This window comes from Myxine glutinosa, chromosome 1, assembly GCF_964187855.1.
Source record: "Myxine glutinosa chromosome 1, kmMyxGlut1.1, whole genome shotgun sequence".
In the NCBI taxonomy this organism is placed as follows: Eukaryota; Metazoa; Chordata; class Myxini; order Myxiniformes; family Myxinidae; genus Myxine; species Myxine glutinosa.
Window position 1 is genome coordinate 286393995 of NC_136261.1, and position 18587 is coordinate 286412581.

An 18587-nucleotide genomic window follows, 5' to 3' on the forward strand; every position below is an offset into this window, starting at 1 on the left:
ATTTCATCAAGATTAAAATTGACAATCTTGATCAAAGCTTGGGTCAATAGGAAGGAAAGTGACGATTTTTCAGGTGAAAAATGATGATTTTGGAAGGTTGACCTTGAGTTGACCTTTTGACCTCAAAAATAGTTCGTTTCCCTATTTAGTGATTCAATGTGCAAATGCTGTTCAATTTCCAAGTCAATCGGATGAAAATTGAGGATTTAAAAAACTTGGCCTATGTTGACCTTTTGGCCCATGTTGACCTCAAAAATAGTTGGTGCCCATATATGTAAAAATCCTCTTAAAATTTCAAGTCAATCAAATGAAAATTGGTGATTTTAGAAATCCGGCCTATGTTGACCTTTTGGGCTATGTTTACCGAAAACATAATTTGTGGTTGAATTCAGTGACCAGATATGCAAGTCCTCTTCAAATTTGAAGTCAATTGGATGAAAATTGAAAATTTTAGAAATGTGGCCTATGTTGACCTTTTGACCTACGGTGACCTCAAAAATACTTGGTGGTTGAATTCAGTGACCACATATGCAAGTCCTCTTCAAATTTCAAGTCAATCGGATGAAAATTCACGGTTCACTCGGGTCACATAACCTTATCCACTTCAGGGTCACTCGCCTAGCAGGCTGAGCTGAGTCTGTCGTCCTGTGTATTTGATTGATTCCGTTGGATTTAGCATGTGCTGTCGTGTTGTGCTTTGTGTGAATGACTGTGATGGATCCCTGTTTCGTTTCCTTGCTTCTGGCGTCGTGTCTGCACGTGAGATTTGCAGTACTTTGGATTTTACTCGCCACCAAGTTGACAATTTCGAACTGTGAGTACCCGCCATGTTTTTTCACTGCGCCTCACACAGCCCCGGTGTGCGCCTCTCAACAAGACAGTTCTTTTCCCCGTCTCGCCCCATCGCTCGTCCCACTGCTCGTCCCACTGCTCGCCCCACCTCTGCACGCACCGCTGCATGTACCGAGCTCGACCATCCGCTCTAACTCCTCTGTCCCGAGGCCTATTCGCTACACTCGGCAAAAACTTTTGCCTTTAAACAACACCACTCGATTGACTCTTGGACTCGTCTCAGGCCTTAGAGAACTTGAAATCGGCGTTGGTCTCCCGAGAAAACGCAAAAAGCGAGGCGGGAGGAGAAAGCAGAGAAAAATACCGATTGTGATTTCTCTTCCCGACCAGCGACGGCCCGGCCCACATTTTAATAATTCCTGCGAAAAAGTGTCCCCTGTCAACTTCCAATAACCTCATCTATCCCTGTAGAGCAGGGGTGGCTAACCAGTCCAGCATAAAGAGCCAAAAAAACCCCTCACACCATTGCAAAGAGCCGCAAAACACCTGCATGCTCTCACTACAACAGCAACTTATAGGCCTAATGACATAATAAATAATTATATGTATAATGGGTATGTCATAATTATCATAATACATAGCTTAACAGTTTTCATAGGTCGTTTATTTCCTCAGTGGGACACCTGGCAGTCTTTGTTTTCCACAATCATTTTCAGGTCTGGCTTGTACTCAGTTGTGGCCACTCGGAGCAACTCTTTCACATGTGTGTCCGTAAGAACAGAGCGATGTCTTGACTTCACTTGTTTCAGTGGAGAAAAAACTGATTCGCAGACGTAAGTTGATCCAAACATTGACATTAGTTTGAGTGCAGCCTGTTTGACACTGGGGTATCTGTCTGTGGGCACAATTTTCCAAAACTCTGTGCCTATGGTTCCTTCTCTCAAGACATATTTAAGTCTGTCATCCTCAGAAAGTTCAATCATCTCCAACTGGGATGCTGCTTCATCTGTCACTAAGGGGGCTTTTAAACAATCCGATTCAGCAGTGAAAGGGTTGATGAGGAATGTGATCTGTGGCCGTTGTTTCTTCAGGTTGCAGAATCTGTCCTCAAAACTCTGCTGCAGATTTTCAACCAGTGTTGCATAATGTGCAATGCTCCTTTTTGTAACCTCAGCTGCTTCTCCATTTGCCTTCAACTCGGAGGGAAAATGTGTGAGCTCTCCCTTTTGAAGATGGGTCTAGAAGAGCTTGAGTTTGTTCACAAATGTGAAAACACTTTGCACCAGGTCAGGCAGCATTTTTAACTTCCCTTGCAGATCTAGATTCAGTTTATTCAGATGATGCAGCATGTCGACCAGAAACCCCAAATCTGACATCCACTGGGGGTCATGTAGCTCAGGATAGTCCTTATGTTTCTCTGCCAGAAACAGCTTCACTGGGTCCAAAAGTTCAAAAAAAACAGGAAAGCATGTTACCTCTTGAAAGCCATCTCACAGTGCAGTGGAGTAGCAGATCATTGGAAAGGTCTTCATCCAGTTCAGCTATGAGGTTTTTGAACTGTCTGTGCTTGAGAGCATGAGTGCGAAAAAAATTCACAATTTCTAGCACAGGTTTCATGACATGGTCCAAGTTCAGCTTCTTAGACACCAGGTTCTCTTGATGGATGATGCAATGAAATGTCCGAAAATCAGGGAAACGATCGTCAGCTTTACACAGCCCTGCAAGGCCATTTGCAGATCCCAACATAGCTGGTGCACCGTCTGTGGATATTGCTGTTAGTTTTGGTAATTGCAAATTTGCCTTCTCAACAAAATTCGTGAGTGTCTCTTTCAGGTCGATGCCGCGGGTCCTATCTTTTAACGGCACAATGTCAAGCAGCTCTTCCTTAATTGTGCAGTCTTCTGACACAGACCGTACAAATATTGCCAACTGTGGCTTATCTTGAATGTCGCAAGACTCATCCAAAACAATGCTGAAATACCGACATTTTTCAAGATCCGTATGCAACTGTGTTTCAATGGAGTTGTTAACATCTGATATTCTCTGTTCAACGGTGTGCCGTGATAGCTGCAGGTCTGACACAGAACGCTTCAAACTGTCATTTTCAGGAGTGAGGATGGCAATAACATCTCTGAGACACGTTTTTACGAATTCCCCTTCACTGTATGGCTTTTTAGCTCGAGCAATGTTCCATGCCAACTGATATGATACGAATGTGACCGTCTCTGAGTGCTTCGTTAATTTCCGAAAAAACTGAGTGATCTGCCATGGTGATTCGGTCACTGCCGCTGGGCTAGTGCTAGCCTAGCTAACAAACTTCCGGGTCTGCGTGCGCAAGTGTGTTTCTACGCGCGAAAGTGTGTTTCATGTTTGGGCTCATGCATGACTAGTGGGAGATTTCTGTCAAACATATTACCACAAAATTGTCTATTATTTTTAAAATATTGTCAAATTTATTGGCAGTATAGTCAAATATTCAAATGCATTTTGATTTTATTATAGAAATACATTTTAAAATGTAAAAACATGCACCGATAGAGCAGCCCTTCGTGAGCCGCACAAGAGCTGGCTAAGAGCCGCATGCGGCTCGCGAGCTGCGGGTTCGCCTCCCCTGCTGTAGAACAACACCGTTCTGACGTGTCTCTCGCCTTATTCAATGCTCAGTCTGTAAGTAGTCCTGAAAAGCGAACCGAAATTACCTCTTTTATTCAAGATAACGATATCGACGTGCTTTTCTGACCGAAACTTGGCTCTGACCCAGTGGCGACGAAGCGAGATGTGCTGATCTCACCCCACTTCGATACACCCTGCAGTCATTTCCTTGCTCCTCTCGGGGTGGGGGCGTGGCTGTTATTTACAGAGACAACTTCTCTCCCTTTGTCTCCTTCACCACGACTATTCATTGACCAGATATGCAAGTCCTCTTCAAATTTCAAGTCAATCGGATGAAAATTGAGGATTTTAGAAAAATTTGGCCTATGTTGACCTTTTGGCCCATGTTGACCTTTTGACCTTTTGACCCCAAAACAATAGGCTTCTTGCATTTGACCCATTCCACCAATTGGTGAAGTTTCGTGAAGATCGGTTGAAAATTGTGACCTGTAGGCCGGTGACAAACAAACAAAGACAGACAAACAAGAGGACGTCATGCGTTGCACGATAATTGCAAAGTCCCCCCTCCCCCCCGCCCCCAAAGTTTTCCATTGATACAGCAAATTGTACATTTCATGAAGAATAAAATTTACAATCTTGATCAAAGCTCGGGTCAACAGAATGAAAATTGACGATTTTTCAAAAGAAAAACGATGATTTTGGAAGGTTGACATAGAGTTGACCTTTGACCTTTTGACCTCAAAACCAGTTAGTTTCCCTATTTAGTGACTCGGTGTGCAAATGCTGCTCAATTTTCATGTCAATCGGATGAAAATTGGTGATTTTAGAAATTTGGCCTATGTTGACCTTTTGGCCTATTTTGACCTTTTGGCCTATGTTGACCTCAAGAATACTTGATGGTTGATTTCAGTGACCAGATATGCAAGTCCTCTTCAAATTTCAAGTCGATTGGATAAAAATTGAGGATTTTAGAAATGTGGCCTATGTTGACCTTTTGGCCTATGTTGACCTCAAAAATAGATGGTCGTTGAATTCAGTGACCATATATATAAATCCTCTGAGAAGTTCAAGTCAATCAAATGAAAATTGGTGATTTTAGAAATTTGGCCTATGTTGACCTTTTGGCCTGTGTTTACCTAAAATATAATACACGGTTGAATTCAGTGACCAGATATGCAAGTCCTCTTCAAGTTTCAAGTCAATCAGATTTCAATTTAGGATTTTAGAAATGTGGCCCATGTTGACCTTTTTTTTGGCCTATGTTGACCTCAAATATACTTGGTGGTTGAATTCAGTGACCAGATATGCAAGTCCTCTTCAAATTTAAAGTTAATCGGATGAAAATGGAGGATTTTAGAAATTTGGCAAAGATGGTGATCTTTGGCCTATGTTGACCTCAAAAATAGTTGGTGGTTGAATTCAGTGAAAGTTTTCCATTGATACAGCAAATTGTCCATTTCATGAAGATTAAAAATTGCGATATTGATCAAAGCTTGGGTCAACAGGAAGAAAAGTGATGATTTTTCAGATGAAAAATGATTTTAGAAGTTTGACCTTGAGTTGACCTTTGACTGCTTGACCTCAAAAATAGTTGGTTTCCCAAATCAGTGAGGCAATACACAAATGCTGTTCTATTTCACTATGCAGTTTTATTAAATTGTAAACGGAATTTAAACTTACATGATTTATGTGATCTATGTGAGTAAAAGTCACCGATTTGATTGTGTGATCAGGTCACCGATGTTTTGATACAATTAATTAATCTGACGGTTTAATGAATCAGGAGAAGTGAATCAGGAGAGTTGAGGTGATTAATCAGGAGAGGTGATTAATGATGCATTAATGAATCGAACAATCCTCATGTTCGGTTGCCAAATTTATTGGTTAATGTTTGCAGACAAAAGTATGGTTGTCCAAATTTGCCACAATGTACATCTTGCGAGAGTAGGTAAGCATTGTCTGCCTCTGGGGTATCTCATGTGTTACATGGGTCAAGCCTGTAAAGCTTGTATTAAAAATATATTTATCCATGGAAATCTCCAGGCATGGCTCGCTGACTCCCTCTCCTGTCATAGTCAATGCGTGGCTCTAAATGGAATTCTCTCAACTCCTCTTCCTGCCCCTGCTGGACTTCCTCAAGGCAGTGTTCTGGGCCCTGTGCTTTTTCTAATCTTCATCAATAATTATCTCTCCGAAACTCTGGAAAATCCTCTCTATCTTTTTACTGATGACTCCACTCTCTGCCGCTCCATATCTCAACCCTCAGATCGGCAGGCAGCAGCATCTTCACCCTCCGCAGACCTGGATAAAAAAGCGCTTTGGTTTTAACAGCGTGAAGCCGAGCTGAGTGTGAGGCAGGAGCACCAGCCCAGAGGGAGAGCAGTATTCCATTGAGCTGCGGATGAAAGCCTTGTATGTGGTGAGGAGCTCAGGTGTGCCAAGGAAGGACTTCTTATATGGAGGATGACCACTCAGCGACTGGCTTTGGAGGCCAGCTTGGAAATGTGGTTTTCCCAGGAAAGATCATGGCAGATAGTGAGACCCAAAAGCTTGAGTGACAGAACTTCTTCAAGAAGATTGTTGAGAAAGTAGATGGGAGGGTTTTCCAGACGGTATTTTCGGAGAGACAAAGTGAGAGTGTGAGATTTGTCAAGATCGAAAGACATGTTCCACGTGTTTGACCAGTTTGTGATTATGACATCATAGGTTTGTTGGCCAAAGTGTGCATTTCAAGGGTTGACAAGTTCGAGTACAAATATGTCAAATTATGACATCATAATTACAACACTCATCGTTAACAACACTTATTCCCCATGTGAAGTTCTTAACAATGAGTCACGCTTCAATTTTTTCCATGGAGCGGTTTTGGAGATATAGAGGCGTAACTGTTTTCAGTTTTTCCAAGTTGGCGCCTGTACCACATGACCTATTACATCATAATTAATCATTACAATATTCTACAGAAGGAGGTGATCCTATGGTGAAAATTTAGTGTCCATCAGACCGACAGTTGCAGAGAAAATGTATTTTTAAAATGCAGACATGTACGCCAAACATACACACGTTCGCAGCCGAAAACCAAACCATGCTTTTCGCTTCGCGAGCGCAGGGTAAAAATGTCCTCGGACAAAGACCTTTTATAAAGCCATGGGTTGAAGCCCTGTTTGAGAATGCCAATCCCCTCCCCGTTTCAAGCCTTCAAACCCCCTTCCCCTGTCCAACTGTCACAGTCGCCTGTCCAACTCAAAATCCCACGAGATATGCGGAAAAGACATGTCCATGTGCAGCTCATGGCCCATCAACGTCACCTGTCCAACTCACAGACACAATCCCACGAGATATGGCGAAAATATATCTACCATATAAAGCACAGTGTGTGTGTGTGTGTGTGTGTGTGTGTGTGTGTGTGTGTGTGTGTGTGTGTGTGTGTGTGTGTGTGTGTGTGTGTGTGTGTGTGTGTGTGTGTTTGTGTGTGTTTGTGTGTCTGTCCCCCTTCATAAAGATAGGTCTTAAAGGCTTTGAGTCGTGCTTTAGGAGGGATTTTAGTGGGGGGTTTTAAGGGGAAATCTTTGAACATGACTGTGTCAACTGGTTAAAAGACCTAAAAGACTCTGAGGACCCAAAAGACCCCAAGGACCCAGAAGACCCTGAAGACCCAATGGACTCCAAACACCCAAAATACCCTGTAGACTGTTAAAGACACAAAAGATAATGATGACCCAGAAGACCACAAGGACCCAAAATACCCCGAGGATCCAGAAGACCCCAAAGACACAATAGACTCCAAACACCCAAAATACCTTGTAGACTGTTTAAGACACAAAAGACCATGACGACCCAGAAGACCCCAAGGACCCAGAAGACCCCAAGGACTCTGAAGACCAAAAATACCCCGAAGGCCCAAAATACTCCGAAGGCCCAAAATACCCCAAATACCCAAAAGACTGAAAAGACCCTGAAGACCCAATGGACCCCCAAAGACCCAAAAGACCCCGAAGAACCAAAACACCCTGAAGACTGTTCAAGAACCAAAGGACATCAAAGATACAAAATACTGAAAAGACCCTGAAGACCCAATGGACACCAAAGACCCAAAATATCCCAAAGACCCAAAATATCCCAAAGACCCAAAAGACCCTGAAGACCCAATGTACCACAAACACCCAAAATATCCGGAAGACACAAAAGACCCCAAGGACTGAGAAGACCCCCAAGGACTCTGAAGATCCAAAATACCCCAAAGACCCAAAAGAACAAAAAGACCCTGAAGACCTAATGGACCCCAAACACCCAAAACACCCAAAAGACCCAATGGAACACAAACGCCCAAAATACCCGGAAGACCCAAAATACCCCAAGGATTCAAAAGACCCAAACAATCCAGAGGACCAAAATGATCTAGAGGATCCAAAATACACCAAGGACCCAGAAGACCCCAAGGACACAAAATACCATGAAGACTCAATGGGCCCCAAACACCCAAAATACCATGAAGACCCCGAAGACACTGAAGACTGTATTTATCATTCGGTGTGTGAAGTTATTGTGTGCAACTTTGGTTGTTTCTCGGTGTTTATCTTTCATAAATTGATCGTCTGTTTGCCGTGTCGCGAGCAAGGCCTTGTACAGTGTGCACTGTACAACCTTGAGGCTTTGTTTTTCTCTCAGTGGTCCGTCGTTTGTGATCCAATAACTTTCGTTCTCTGTATTCCCAGTCTTTTCACCCATAGCCTACTTCCTTGTGTAAATCTCAACTCAAAAAAAACAAAAAAAAAAAAAAAAAAAACATTTCCTTCTCTGTTCTCATTCGTTTATTCATTCTTATTCGTTCGTTCGTTCTTCGACCACGTGTTTCTCCCCCATTTCCCCAGATAGTTTTCACTCATTAACCTTCAATGTTTACACTTTCCCCTCAAGTTATGTATTCCGTCATATTTTATAACACCTTTTTCTTCTTCTTCTTTAAAAGGCTGCTTTCGACTTGCTCACCAAATCAATTCATCCCAAAAAAAATATCCATCTCCTATAGTGCCTTTGTTCTACATTCCCTAAACTCTCCTGCACTCCATCCTCCATCCAGCGTCCTTAAACGTATTTTTAACTCGAAGGTCACAAGAAACTCATTTTGCAATAAATGTTCGTTTCCCATAAATCGTACACTTTCAAAAATCCAATCTCACCCCTCCCCTCCAAATCTTCCCCATAACCCCTCCCCTCCAAATCTTCCCCATCACCCCTCCCCTCCAAATCTTCCCCATCACCCATCCCTTTCAAATCTCTCCCCTTGCCCCCCTCCCTCCTAAACTACTCCCTCACCCCTCCCCGCCAAGACGCCCCCTCGCCCCTCCCCTCCTAGACTCCTGCCTCACCCCTCCCCTCCAAATCTCCCCCATATCCCATCCCTTTCAAATCCCTCCCCTTGTCCCTTCCCTCCCAAACTCCCCCCTCACCCCTCCCCTTCAAATCTCCCCACCCTCATTGCTTCTCAATTTCCCCCCGCTCACTCCCCCTCCTCAAAGCGTCCTCCCCGCTTCTTCCCCCTTCAAACTCTCACCTCCATCTCCCCCAACCTTCTGCCTCGCTCTTCCCCCTCCTCAAAGAACACCTCATTGTGGCTCACCCAATCACCATCAAACCTTTTGTCCGCCCCATCCTTCCCTTTCTCCGAGCTATTCTGAAATCTCTGACACACCTTCAACAGCTCTCCCTACCTCTTCCACCTCTTCCACATCTTACCCTACCCCTCCTCCCCCCTGTTCTGTATCTGATGCTCCCCCTTCCTCTTCATTAACGGTATGGACCTCAAACATCCGGGGCCTTCATTCAAACTTAACTGATCTCTCCATACAGGTTGCTTCTGTCAAACCAGACGTGATCTGCTTAACAGAAACTTTCCTCCTTTATGATGTCTCTGATTCCATAGTATCTCTCCCGGGCTACTCCCTCCTCCGGTATGATAGACCTGAGCCTCGTCCTGGAGGCGGGGTTGCTATCTTTATCAAAAACTCTCTTCCTCACTCGCCTTGCACTGCACTCTCTCCACCTCACCCCCAGGAATACCTCTGGCTACGGCTTCCCCTTCGCTCCCACCTCTTGTTCATATGTGTGTTGTACCGTCCACCAAACAGTGATGACTCCATCTACATCTCGCTGTCTGATGATATGGACCAACTTCTATCTACTCATCCCAACTCTCTCTTCCTCATATGTGGTGATTTCAACTGTCATCATGCCAGTTGGCTGGGTGTGGGTACCTCTCTCACCAGCCATGGCTCCTCAGCAAAGGACTTCTGCGACTCACTGGGACTGACACAATCTGTCAATTTCCCGACCCGGATCTCAGTCAACGGAACATCTTCTCTTCTGGACTTGGTTATGACTAACTTCCCTGAAAATGTCTGCTGCTCTTCTTCTGCTCCGATCGGATCATCTGATCATGTCCTTGTTAAAGTGGACATCTCTCTGACCATCCTCAGGGAGCCTGCTCAGCGTCGACGAGTCTGGCATTTCACTCAGGCCAACTGGCACGGTCTTCAAGCAGCCATCAATCATCTGGACTGGTCTCCCATCTCTACCACCTCTGACATCAACTCATCCTGGGAATTCTTCCAAAGTAAATTGCTCTCTCTCATGCACAGATTTATCCCATCTCGTCTTCAGTTGTCATACCCTTCCTCCCGTCCATGGTACACGGAATCTTGTGGTGAGGCTGTTGCCCAGAAACAACTTGCCTTCGTCTCCTGGAAAGCAAATCCAACGGAAGGAAATCTCATTTCCTTTCACAAAGCCCGAAACAAGTGTGTGTCCACCCTCAGGAGAGCCAGGAAACAATATCTCTCCGTTCTCAAGACCGAACTCTCTTATCTGTCTCCCTCTTCCAAATCCTGGTGGCGTCTGGTCAAATCCGTTTCTGGTGTTTGTTCCCCCTCCATCCCCTCCCTTACCTCAAACGGCTACACAGCTGACTCCGCACGTGAAAAAGCTGAATGCCTCAACTCTGTGTTTGCCTCTAAATCTTGTGTCCCAAACCCATCCCTCTCTGTACCCACCATACCCAGTCGTACCCTGCTGCTCCTGGACTCCGTGTCCTTTCCTCCTGACAAGGTGGAAAAGTTTCTGTCAACCCTCGACTCTGATTCTGCAACTGGACCCGACGGCATCAGCCCACGGGTCCTAAAATCCTGCTCTGCTGCTCTATCTCACCCTCTCTCTGTTCTCTTCACCCTCTCTTTTGCTCAAGGTCAACTGCCATCTGCTTGGAAATCAGCCAACATCACCGCTTTGCACAAAAAAGGTGCAAAAACAGATCCTAGCAACTACAGACCAATCAGCCTTCTCCCAATTATCAGCAAAGTCATGGAATCCATCATTGCTTCTGATATGAAATCTTTCCTCTTCTCCAATGGCTTGATCTCTGATCATCAATTTGGTTTCAGACCAGGTCACTCTACTCTGGACATGCTGCTTCTGCTGTCTCAACAATGGATGGAGGTCCTCAATGCCAAACAGGAAATTAGAGCTGTCTCCCTCGACATATCACGTGCCTTCGACACGGTCTGGCACCCCGCTCTGCTCACCAAACTCTCCTCCTTTGGTATCCATGGAAATCTCCACGCATGGCTGGCGGACTTCCTCTCGAGTCGTCGTCAACGTGTGGCCCTGAATGGGTTTCTCTCATCTCCTCTTCCTGTTCAGGCTGGAGTTCCCCAAGGCAGTGTTCTGGGCCCCGTGCTTTTTCTGGTCTTCATCAATGATCTCTCTGACTCTCTCGAAAATCCTCTCTATCTCTTTGCTGATGACTTCACTCTCTGCCGCTCCATGCCTCTTCCCTCAGATCGGCAGTCTGCTGCCTCCTCACTCTCTGAAGACCTGGACAAAATCACAGACTGGTCAAACAAGTGGAACATGTCTTTCAATCCTGACAAATCTCACACTCTTACTATGTCTCTCCGAAAAGATCGACTGGACAACCCTCCCATCTACTTTCTCAACAATCCTCTCCAAGAAGTTCTGTCGCTCAAGATTTTGGGTCTCACTATCTGCCATGATCTTTCTTGGGAAAACCACATTTCCAAGCTGGCCTCCAAAGCCAGTCGCCGACTGGGTATCCTCCGTCGTGCGAAGTCCTTCCTCGGCACACCTGAGCTCCTCACCACATACAAGGCTTTCATCCGCAGCTCAATGGAATACTGTTCTCCCCTATGGGCCGGTGCTCCTGCCTCACACCTAGCTCGGCTTCACGCTGTTGAAACCAAAGCTTTCAGAATTATTGGAATCTCCCGCGATGAAGCTATCTCTGAGGGCCTTTCAGTAACTCACCGCAGGCAGGTAGGTGGTCTTTCTGTCTTCTACCGACTCCTCTCCGGCCTTGCACCCCCAGCTCTCTCTGTGCTCTGTCCCCCAAATATTCCTACAGGTCGCACAAGATCTGCCAGCAACCCTCTGATGGTTAAACTGCCGAAATCTCGGCTCTCCGCTCACCTTCACTCTTTCATTCCTCTTTTCTCCCGCCTCTGGAACAAACTCCCTCACTCCCTTCAATCCCACTCCTCCCTCCAGGTCTTTAAAACAGCTGTTCACCACCATCTCTTATCTTCCCCCATCCAAAACCTTGATCTTTTCTACCCCCGCTAATTCACCCCAGATCCACCTTGTTTGAAATTCCAACTTCTTTCCTGGAAGTCCTGGCAGTGTCCATATGTTTTATACCTCTCCCACTGCCCCCTTCCCACGCCCCCCCCCCAAGCCCTCGCCCTCTCTCAGATCTCTCGATGTCTCCATGTCTCTCGGTCCCTGCTCTCAAATGTTGTGTTTGTGTCCTTCCCCCTCTCTCCCCATCTTGTCTACCGCTCCCTATGTTATATGTTTTATGTGTCGGTTTGTCTTTCTGTGTGATTAATGTTCGCTCTTTCACGAGCCTCGATATTGTATACAAAAAAAAAAAAAAAAAAAAAAAAAGACTGTCAAAGACTGTAAATACTCCAAAGACTCAAAAAACCTGAAGATCCTTAAAGACCCAATGACCCCGAAGACCTTAATGACCCAGAAAACACAATAAACATCCTGAATGCCCAAAAGACCCCAAAGACCCAAAATACCCCAAACACCCAAAATACCCCAAGACCCTTAAATACCCCAAATACCCTTAAATACCCCTGAAGACCCAAATTACCCCAAAGACCCTTAAAGACCTTGAAGACCCCAAGGATCCAAATGACCCAGAGGACTTAAAAGACCAACAAGACCCTGAAAACCCAAAATACCACAAAGAAACCAAGACCTTAAAGATCCAAAAGACCACAAAAACCCAAAAGAACCTGAAGACCTAAAATTACCCAAAGGCACATAAAGACCCCAGATACCCAAAAGACCCCAAGACCCAAAAGACCATAAAGACCCTGCAGACCCAAAACACTCTGAAGACTGTTTGAAGACCCAAATGACCATGAAGACCCAAAATACTCCAAAGACCCAAAATACTCCCAAAGACCTTTAAATACCCTGAAGACTGAGAAGATCAAAAAATCCGAGAAGACCGAAAATATTGAAAAGACCCAGAAGACCGAAAAGACCCCGAATACCCAAAATACCCCGTAGACCCAAAATACCCCGTATATACCCTTAAAGACCTGGAAGACCCCAAAGACCCAAACAATCCAAAAGACCCCAAGGACCCAGTGGACCCCAAATTAGCCCTAAGACACTGTGGAAGTGTAACTCATTGGTTCGGACTAGTAACGGAGCAGGTAGTCCAGGTGGTTCGTAAGAATGTCAGCAATGTATCTCAGAACATGGAACCTGGGAGTTCCTTTGTCCACCTTTATCACGGCCCCGGGCTAACACACATTCCCAAGCCCGTACTGTTGTTTGGACATTGGGATGCAAAGAGGGTGAAGGAACTCCCCAGCAGGGGGCTGAGCAATCATGACCTCGGAGCATTTAGCGGAGAGAGGATTAACACGAGTGTGCCCATATAAACGAGAACGTACTTTGAGTCGAGACACTTGTCATCAGAATCTCTGCCCAAATGGAACGAACGAGTACGGAGCGAGGACAGCTCAGAAGACCGACCAAAGAAGAACCAACGACTTGAATTACCAAATTCGTTATTGTATTGTAGTTCTTTATTATATTGAAACAAGTGAATTATTAGTTAATAAAGCATTGCTTTTGTAAAAGCTGTTTGGTCATATTGGAGCCTCCTGAGTCCTTTAACATTCCCGAACAATCTGGTGGCCCGTACGGGGACCAATTGGACACATCGGCAAGATCTTTCTGAGAGGTAAGCATGTTCTTGTTCTTGTCCAATATGATGTACGAACGTGGGAATAGTTATTCTGTATATACATGGAGGATGTGGTGTTTGGGCTTCTCCACGCACTATTGGTGCACGGAAGCCCTGATTATGAAAATGTAGATGAGACCCCTTTTGCTCAGGTGCTGTGTAGCGCTGCACAAAAGATCCATATGAGTGGGGCCTGGGTGCTGTGTAATTAATTAGTACACAAAGAACCAATTACTAGGGTGCTGAATAAACACAAAAGATCCATTGGAGCGGGACTCCCGGTGCTGTGATTTATTCAAAGAACCAAATTTTGTAAGAATTAAGATATGATTTTTGTCGACATTATAAATACTTTAATATATGTAACGATTTTTGTAACGATCGTCCTGCAAAAGGCCTGCTCGTTCTTTTTCCTTTGAGTTGTAAAATCCTGTTGAATTCTCATTAAAATGCGGAATTAAGTACGCTGTCTGATGATGGAGATCCTTGATGCGAATCAGGAAAAGTGAATGAGCGGACAAAGTCACGGATGGAACAGGACAAACGGTTTTAGCTATTATTCGTGTTTTTTCTAGCGATCTGTAAATATGGGTTTTTGCGCTGTGTAAATAAATGCGCCAGTTCGTCTCACACGCGTCACTGAGAAACGCGCGTCTGTAGGCTTGCCTGCAATTCGGACCGTGTGTTGGCGAGGATGCTGGTTATTAAAAGCCTCATTCTGTACTGGAGGCGAATCGACCCATGAAGTGCACCATGGGGCGATTTGTTTGCCGGTTCTGTAAGGCCCGTACACATGTACAATCGTGTACACTCGTTTGTAGCACTTACAACGTACTTTTGAGTTGCCTGCCCAAATGGTAGGCGACTCGCTTGGCGGAGGATAGGAAGCGGACAATGGAATTAAATATATATATTTTCCCCCATTCCAATTTATAATACCGCGACAAAATGGCTTATATCTTTGAAACGGCGAGTTGGATTTAGACAAATTAAACGAAATTGTGTAGGACGGAAACCGCGGGTCCAAGGAAAAAGGGTGGAGGAGAGGGAAAAAAAATCCCGCCATTTCTTATAACACCTAAAACTCGTTCGATTAACATATAAATTAATGACAGACAACGCCATCTGATGCCGGGTCCAGAATTATTATGAAAGATGGCGATTGGATGAAAATTGCATACCGACGCCCCAGGGAAAAATCGAACATTTTTCCCTCATTGTCCCTCATTGTCCCTCATTTACATTTTGGCTACCTGTCTCTTGCTCCCGCTCCTTCTCCCTCCCCTCCCTCTAGTTCCCATTGGCGGACGTTTTTTCGAGAAGCAAAACGTTTTGCAGGAAGCTTCCAGGAAGCAGAGCCAGTGCTTTTGTTTTTTGTGTTTTCCTCTGCTCCCTGGGCTCGCAGTGCTTGACGTTGTTTCACTTGGGTTGATTTAATTAAATTCCTAAAAGATACATCTTCGGATGAAGCACTTGTGGTTTACTTATGCTATTAGCCAATTGAGTAAGAAAATATTTTGTGATAATCTTTATTGAGTTTAATTATACAATTAATCAATCAATTAGCGTACACCTCTCCCTCCAAATGCAGCCTCTATGACATGCCGCTGCAATGCCGCGCTGTAGGATATTTAATTATTTGGCATGGGGGCAATGTAAGTTGAATAAATAGTTGTTGGTTCAATTTCAGTTTGCTGATAAGTAAATCCAATTCAAATTTCAAGTAAATCGGATGAAAATTGAGGATTTTGAAAATTATTGTTGACTTTGGCCTAAGTTGAATAAATAGTTGTTGGTTCAATTTCAGTTTGCTGATATTTAAATCCCATTCGAATGTCAAGTAAATCAGATGAAAATTGAGGATTTTTGAAATTGTTGTTGACTTTGGCCTATGTTGAAAAAAAAAAGTTGTTGGTTGAATTAGGTGGCTGATATTTAAATCCCATTCGAATGTCAAGTAAATCGGATGAAAATTGAGGATTTTTAAATTGTTGTTGACTTTGGCCTTTGTTGAAGAAAAAAAGTTGTTGGTTGAATTAGTTGACTGATATTTAAATCCCATTCGAATGTCAAGTAAATCGGATGAAAATTGAGGATTTTTGAAATTGTTGTTGACTTTGGCCTATGTTGAAGAAAAAAGTTGTTGGTTGAATTAGATGGCTGATATTTAAATCCCATTCGAATGTCAAGTAAATCGGATGAAAATTGAGGATTTTTGAAATTGTTGTTGACTTTGGCCTATGTTGAAAAAAAAAAGTTGTTGGTTGAATTAGTTGACTGATATTTAAATCCCATTCGAATGTCAAGTAAATCGGATGAAAATTGAGGATTTTTGAAATTGTTGTTGACTTTGGCCTATGTTGAAAAAAAAAAGTTGTTGGTTGAATTAGGTGGCTGATATTTAAATCCCATTCGAATGTCAAGTAAATCGGATGAAATTGAGGATTTTGAAATTGTTGTTGACTTTGGCCTATGTTGAAGAAAAAAGTTGTTGGTTGAATTAGGTGGCTGATATTTAAATCCCATTCGAATGTCAAGTAAATCGGATGAAAATTGAGGATTTTTTAAATTGTTGTTGACTTTGGCCTATGTTGAAGAAAAAAGTTGTTGGTTGAATTAGGTGGCTGATATTTAAATCCCATTCGAATGTCAAGTCAATCAGATGAAAATTGAGGATTTTGAAATTGTTGTTGACTTTTGGCCTATGTGGAATAAAATAGTTGTGGGTTGAACTAGTTGACTGATATATAAATCCCATTCGAATGACAAGTGAACCGAATGAAAATTAAGGATTTTTGAAAATTGTTGTTGACTTTTGGCCTATGTTGAATAAAATAGTTGTTGATTGAACTAGTTGACTGATATATAAATCCCATTCGAATGACAAGTGAACCGAATGAAAATTGAGGATTTTGAAATTGTTGTTGACTTTTGGCCTATGTGGAATAAAATAGTTGTGGGTTGAACTAGTTGACTGATATATAAATCCCATTCGAATGACAAGTGAACCGAATGAAAATTAAGGATTTTTGAAAATTGTTGTTGACTTTTGGCCTATGTTGAATAAAATAGTTGTTGATTGAACTAGTTGACTGATATATAAATCCCATTCGAATGACAAGTGAACCGAATGAAAATTAAGGATTTTTGAAATTGTTGTTGACTTTGGCCTATGTTGAATAAATAGTTGTTGGTTCAATTTCAGTTTGCTGATAAGTAAATCCAATTCAAATTTCAAGTAAATCGGATGAAAATTGAGGATTTTGAAAATTGTTAGCAATTAATGAAGTACTTATTTAATTAATTACATTTCTTTCTCATTTGGCCAATATCTCAGGCACCTTTTGAGTTAAGGAAGCTGATATTTGGACATGACAGTGACCAAGTGATGTGGCTAACAAGGATATTTTGATTTATTGATTAATCATTTAATCAATTCATTATTTAATTATATAAATGACTTATTTAATTAAATTCCTAAAAGACACATCTTCGGACGAAGCACGTGTGGATTGGTTATGCTATCAGCCAATCGATTAAGAAAATAATGGTCGATGCAACATGATCCTAAAAAAAGAAAAAAAAGAACCCATCCCTACATCTAAGGGTCAGGGAGGGAAGAAATGGAAAATTTGAGGTATTAAAATTACGGAACTCAAAATATCTAGGTTTGGATGTGCAGTCATTAAGCAATTGAGTCATTCATTGTTTTGATGATAATCCTAATATTTGATAAATATTAGGATTTGTCAAAGAAAATGGAAGTTATGTCTTTGGAAAATTTTCAAAATTTGTAAGGGACCTTGCATGAGTCCAACAAAACAATTTTTCAGTTTAATGGTAGTTGGATTTTGTAAAAAAATAATATATATATATACAGACATATATTAAGGGTAAATTGACAAGTTTCTGATTGGATTAAGATATGAACATATGAACAATGATATTGTGATAATTGTTGAAATTTCACAAATTTATTTTCGGATTGTAGGTTATTTGAGGTCTAATGGGATTAATGTGTATGTTAGGAACATTTTGAAAAGAAATATGGATATATGGCATTACTAAAAAGAAACCAAGCAATTGAGAGTTCTTGGGTTAATGGGATATAAATAAATGCATCTACAAGTTGATGGTTTAATGACATTATAGGGTTTCAATGCAGAATGATTGCACGAACTTGGGAAAGAACTTTCAAGCCCTATGGGATAAATTGTGTATTACAAACAATGGAGTTTCAAAATTTAGCATGCTGGAAGGAATTTTACAGTCCCATTTCAGGACCCAATGAACTTTAATATCTGCCATCAATTTTGGCTGTCTCACGAATGAAGGATGAGTTGCCTTTAGTGGTTGCAAAGAGAATTTGTGGTGACCAGGCAAAATTGGGAAAATATGTCAGATATGACCCTAGTACAGAACAGTGATTCATCAATTAACATGAGCTATGGATCTGAGGTGACGACCGATGATCTTCAATCTCAGTCAATGGATGGATCTATCCTGACATCATTGGGGAAAGGGCATATACAGGGAGTCATCTAGAGTGATTAATTTGATTTATTGATGAATGATTGAATTGATTTAATTGAATAAATTGATTGATTGATTGATGAGGATGCGGTCTCAAGAAAGAAGCTTTGATATCTTTGTGAGATATTATCAATGTGAAGACAACCTTGGAAAATTGAGCAAGATGGTGAGTCTATATATAGATTATATATGTGCGGTTACCATTGTGTGATTTTCCCTTCGACAGAGCGAGATACCTGTGGATTCACCCATTTCATACTGACCCGTTTGGCTCATCTACTGATCTGTGAGATTGGGTTGTGCAAAAGCCACAGGTGAGAGAGATTCTCTGGAGGTCACCATTTGAACAGGTGGAGAGATCCTT

General features: G+C 42.6%; 1 protein-coding gene across 1 annotated transcript in view; it reads right to left on the reverse strand.

Moving 5' to 3' along the window:
• Positions 1-1463: 1463 nt before the first annotated feature.
• Positions 1464-18587, reverse strand: part of LOC144892191 (SCAN domain-containing protein 3-like) — a 49924-nt gene continuing 32800 nt past the window's right edge. Inside the window, exons 3-4 of the mRNA XM_078777483.1 lie at positions 2287-2991; positions 1464-2030 (exon numbers count right to left, since the gene is read on the reverse strand). Of these exons, the coding sequence (XP_078633609.1) occupies positions 1464-2030; positions 2287-2991 (1272 nt within the window). The remainder of the gene's footprint in view (positions 2031-2286; positions 2992-18587) is intronic.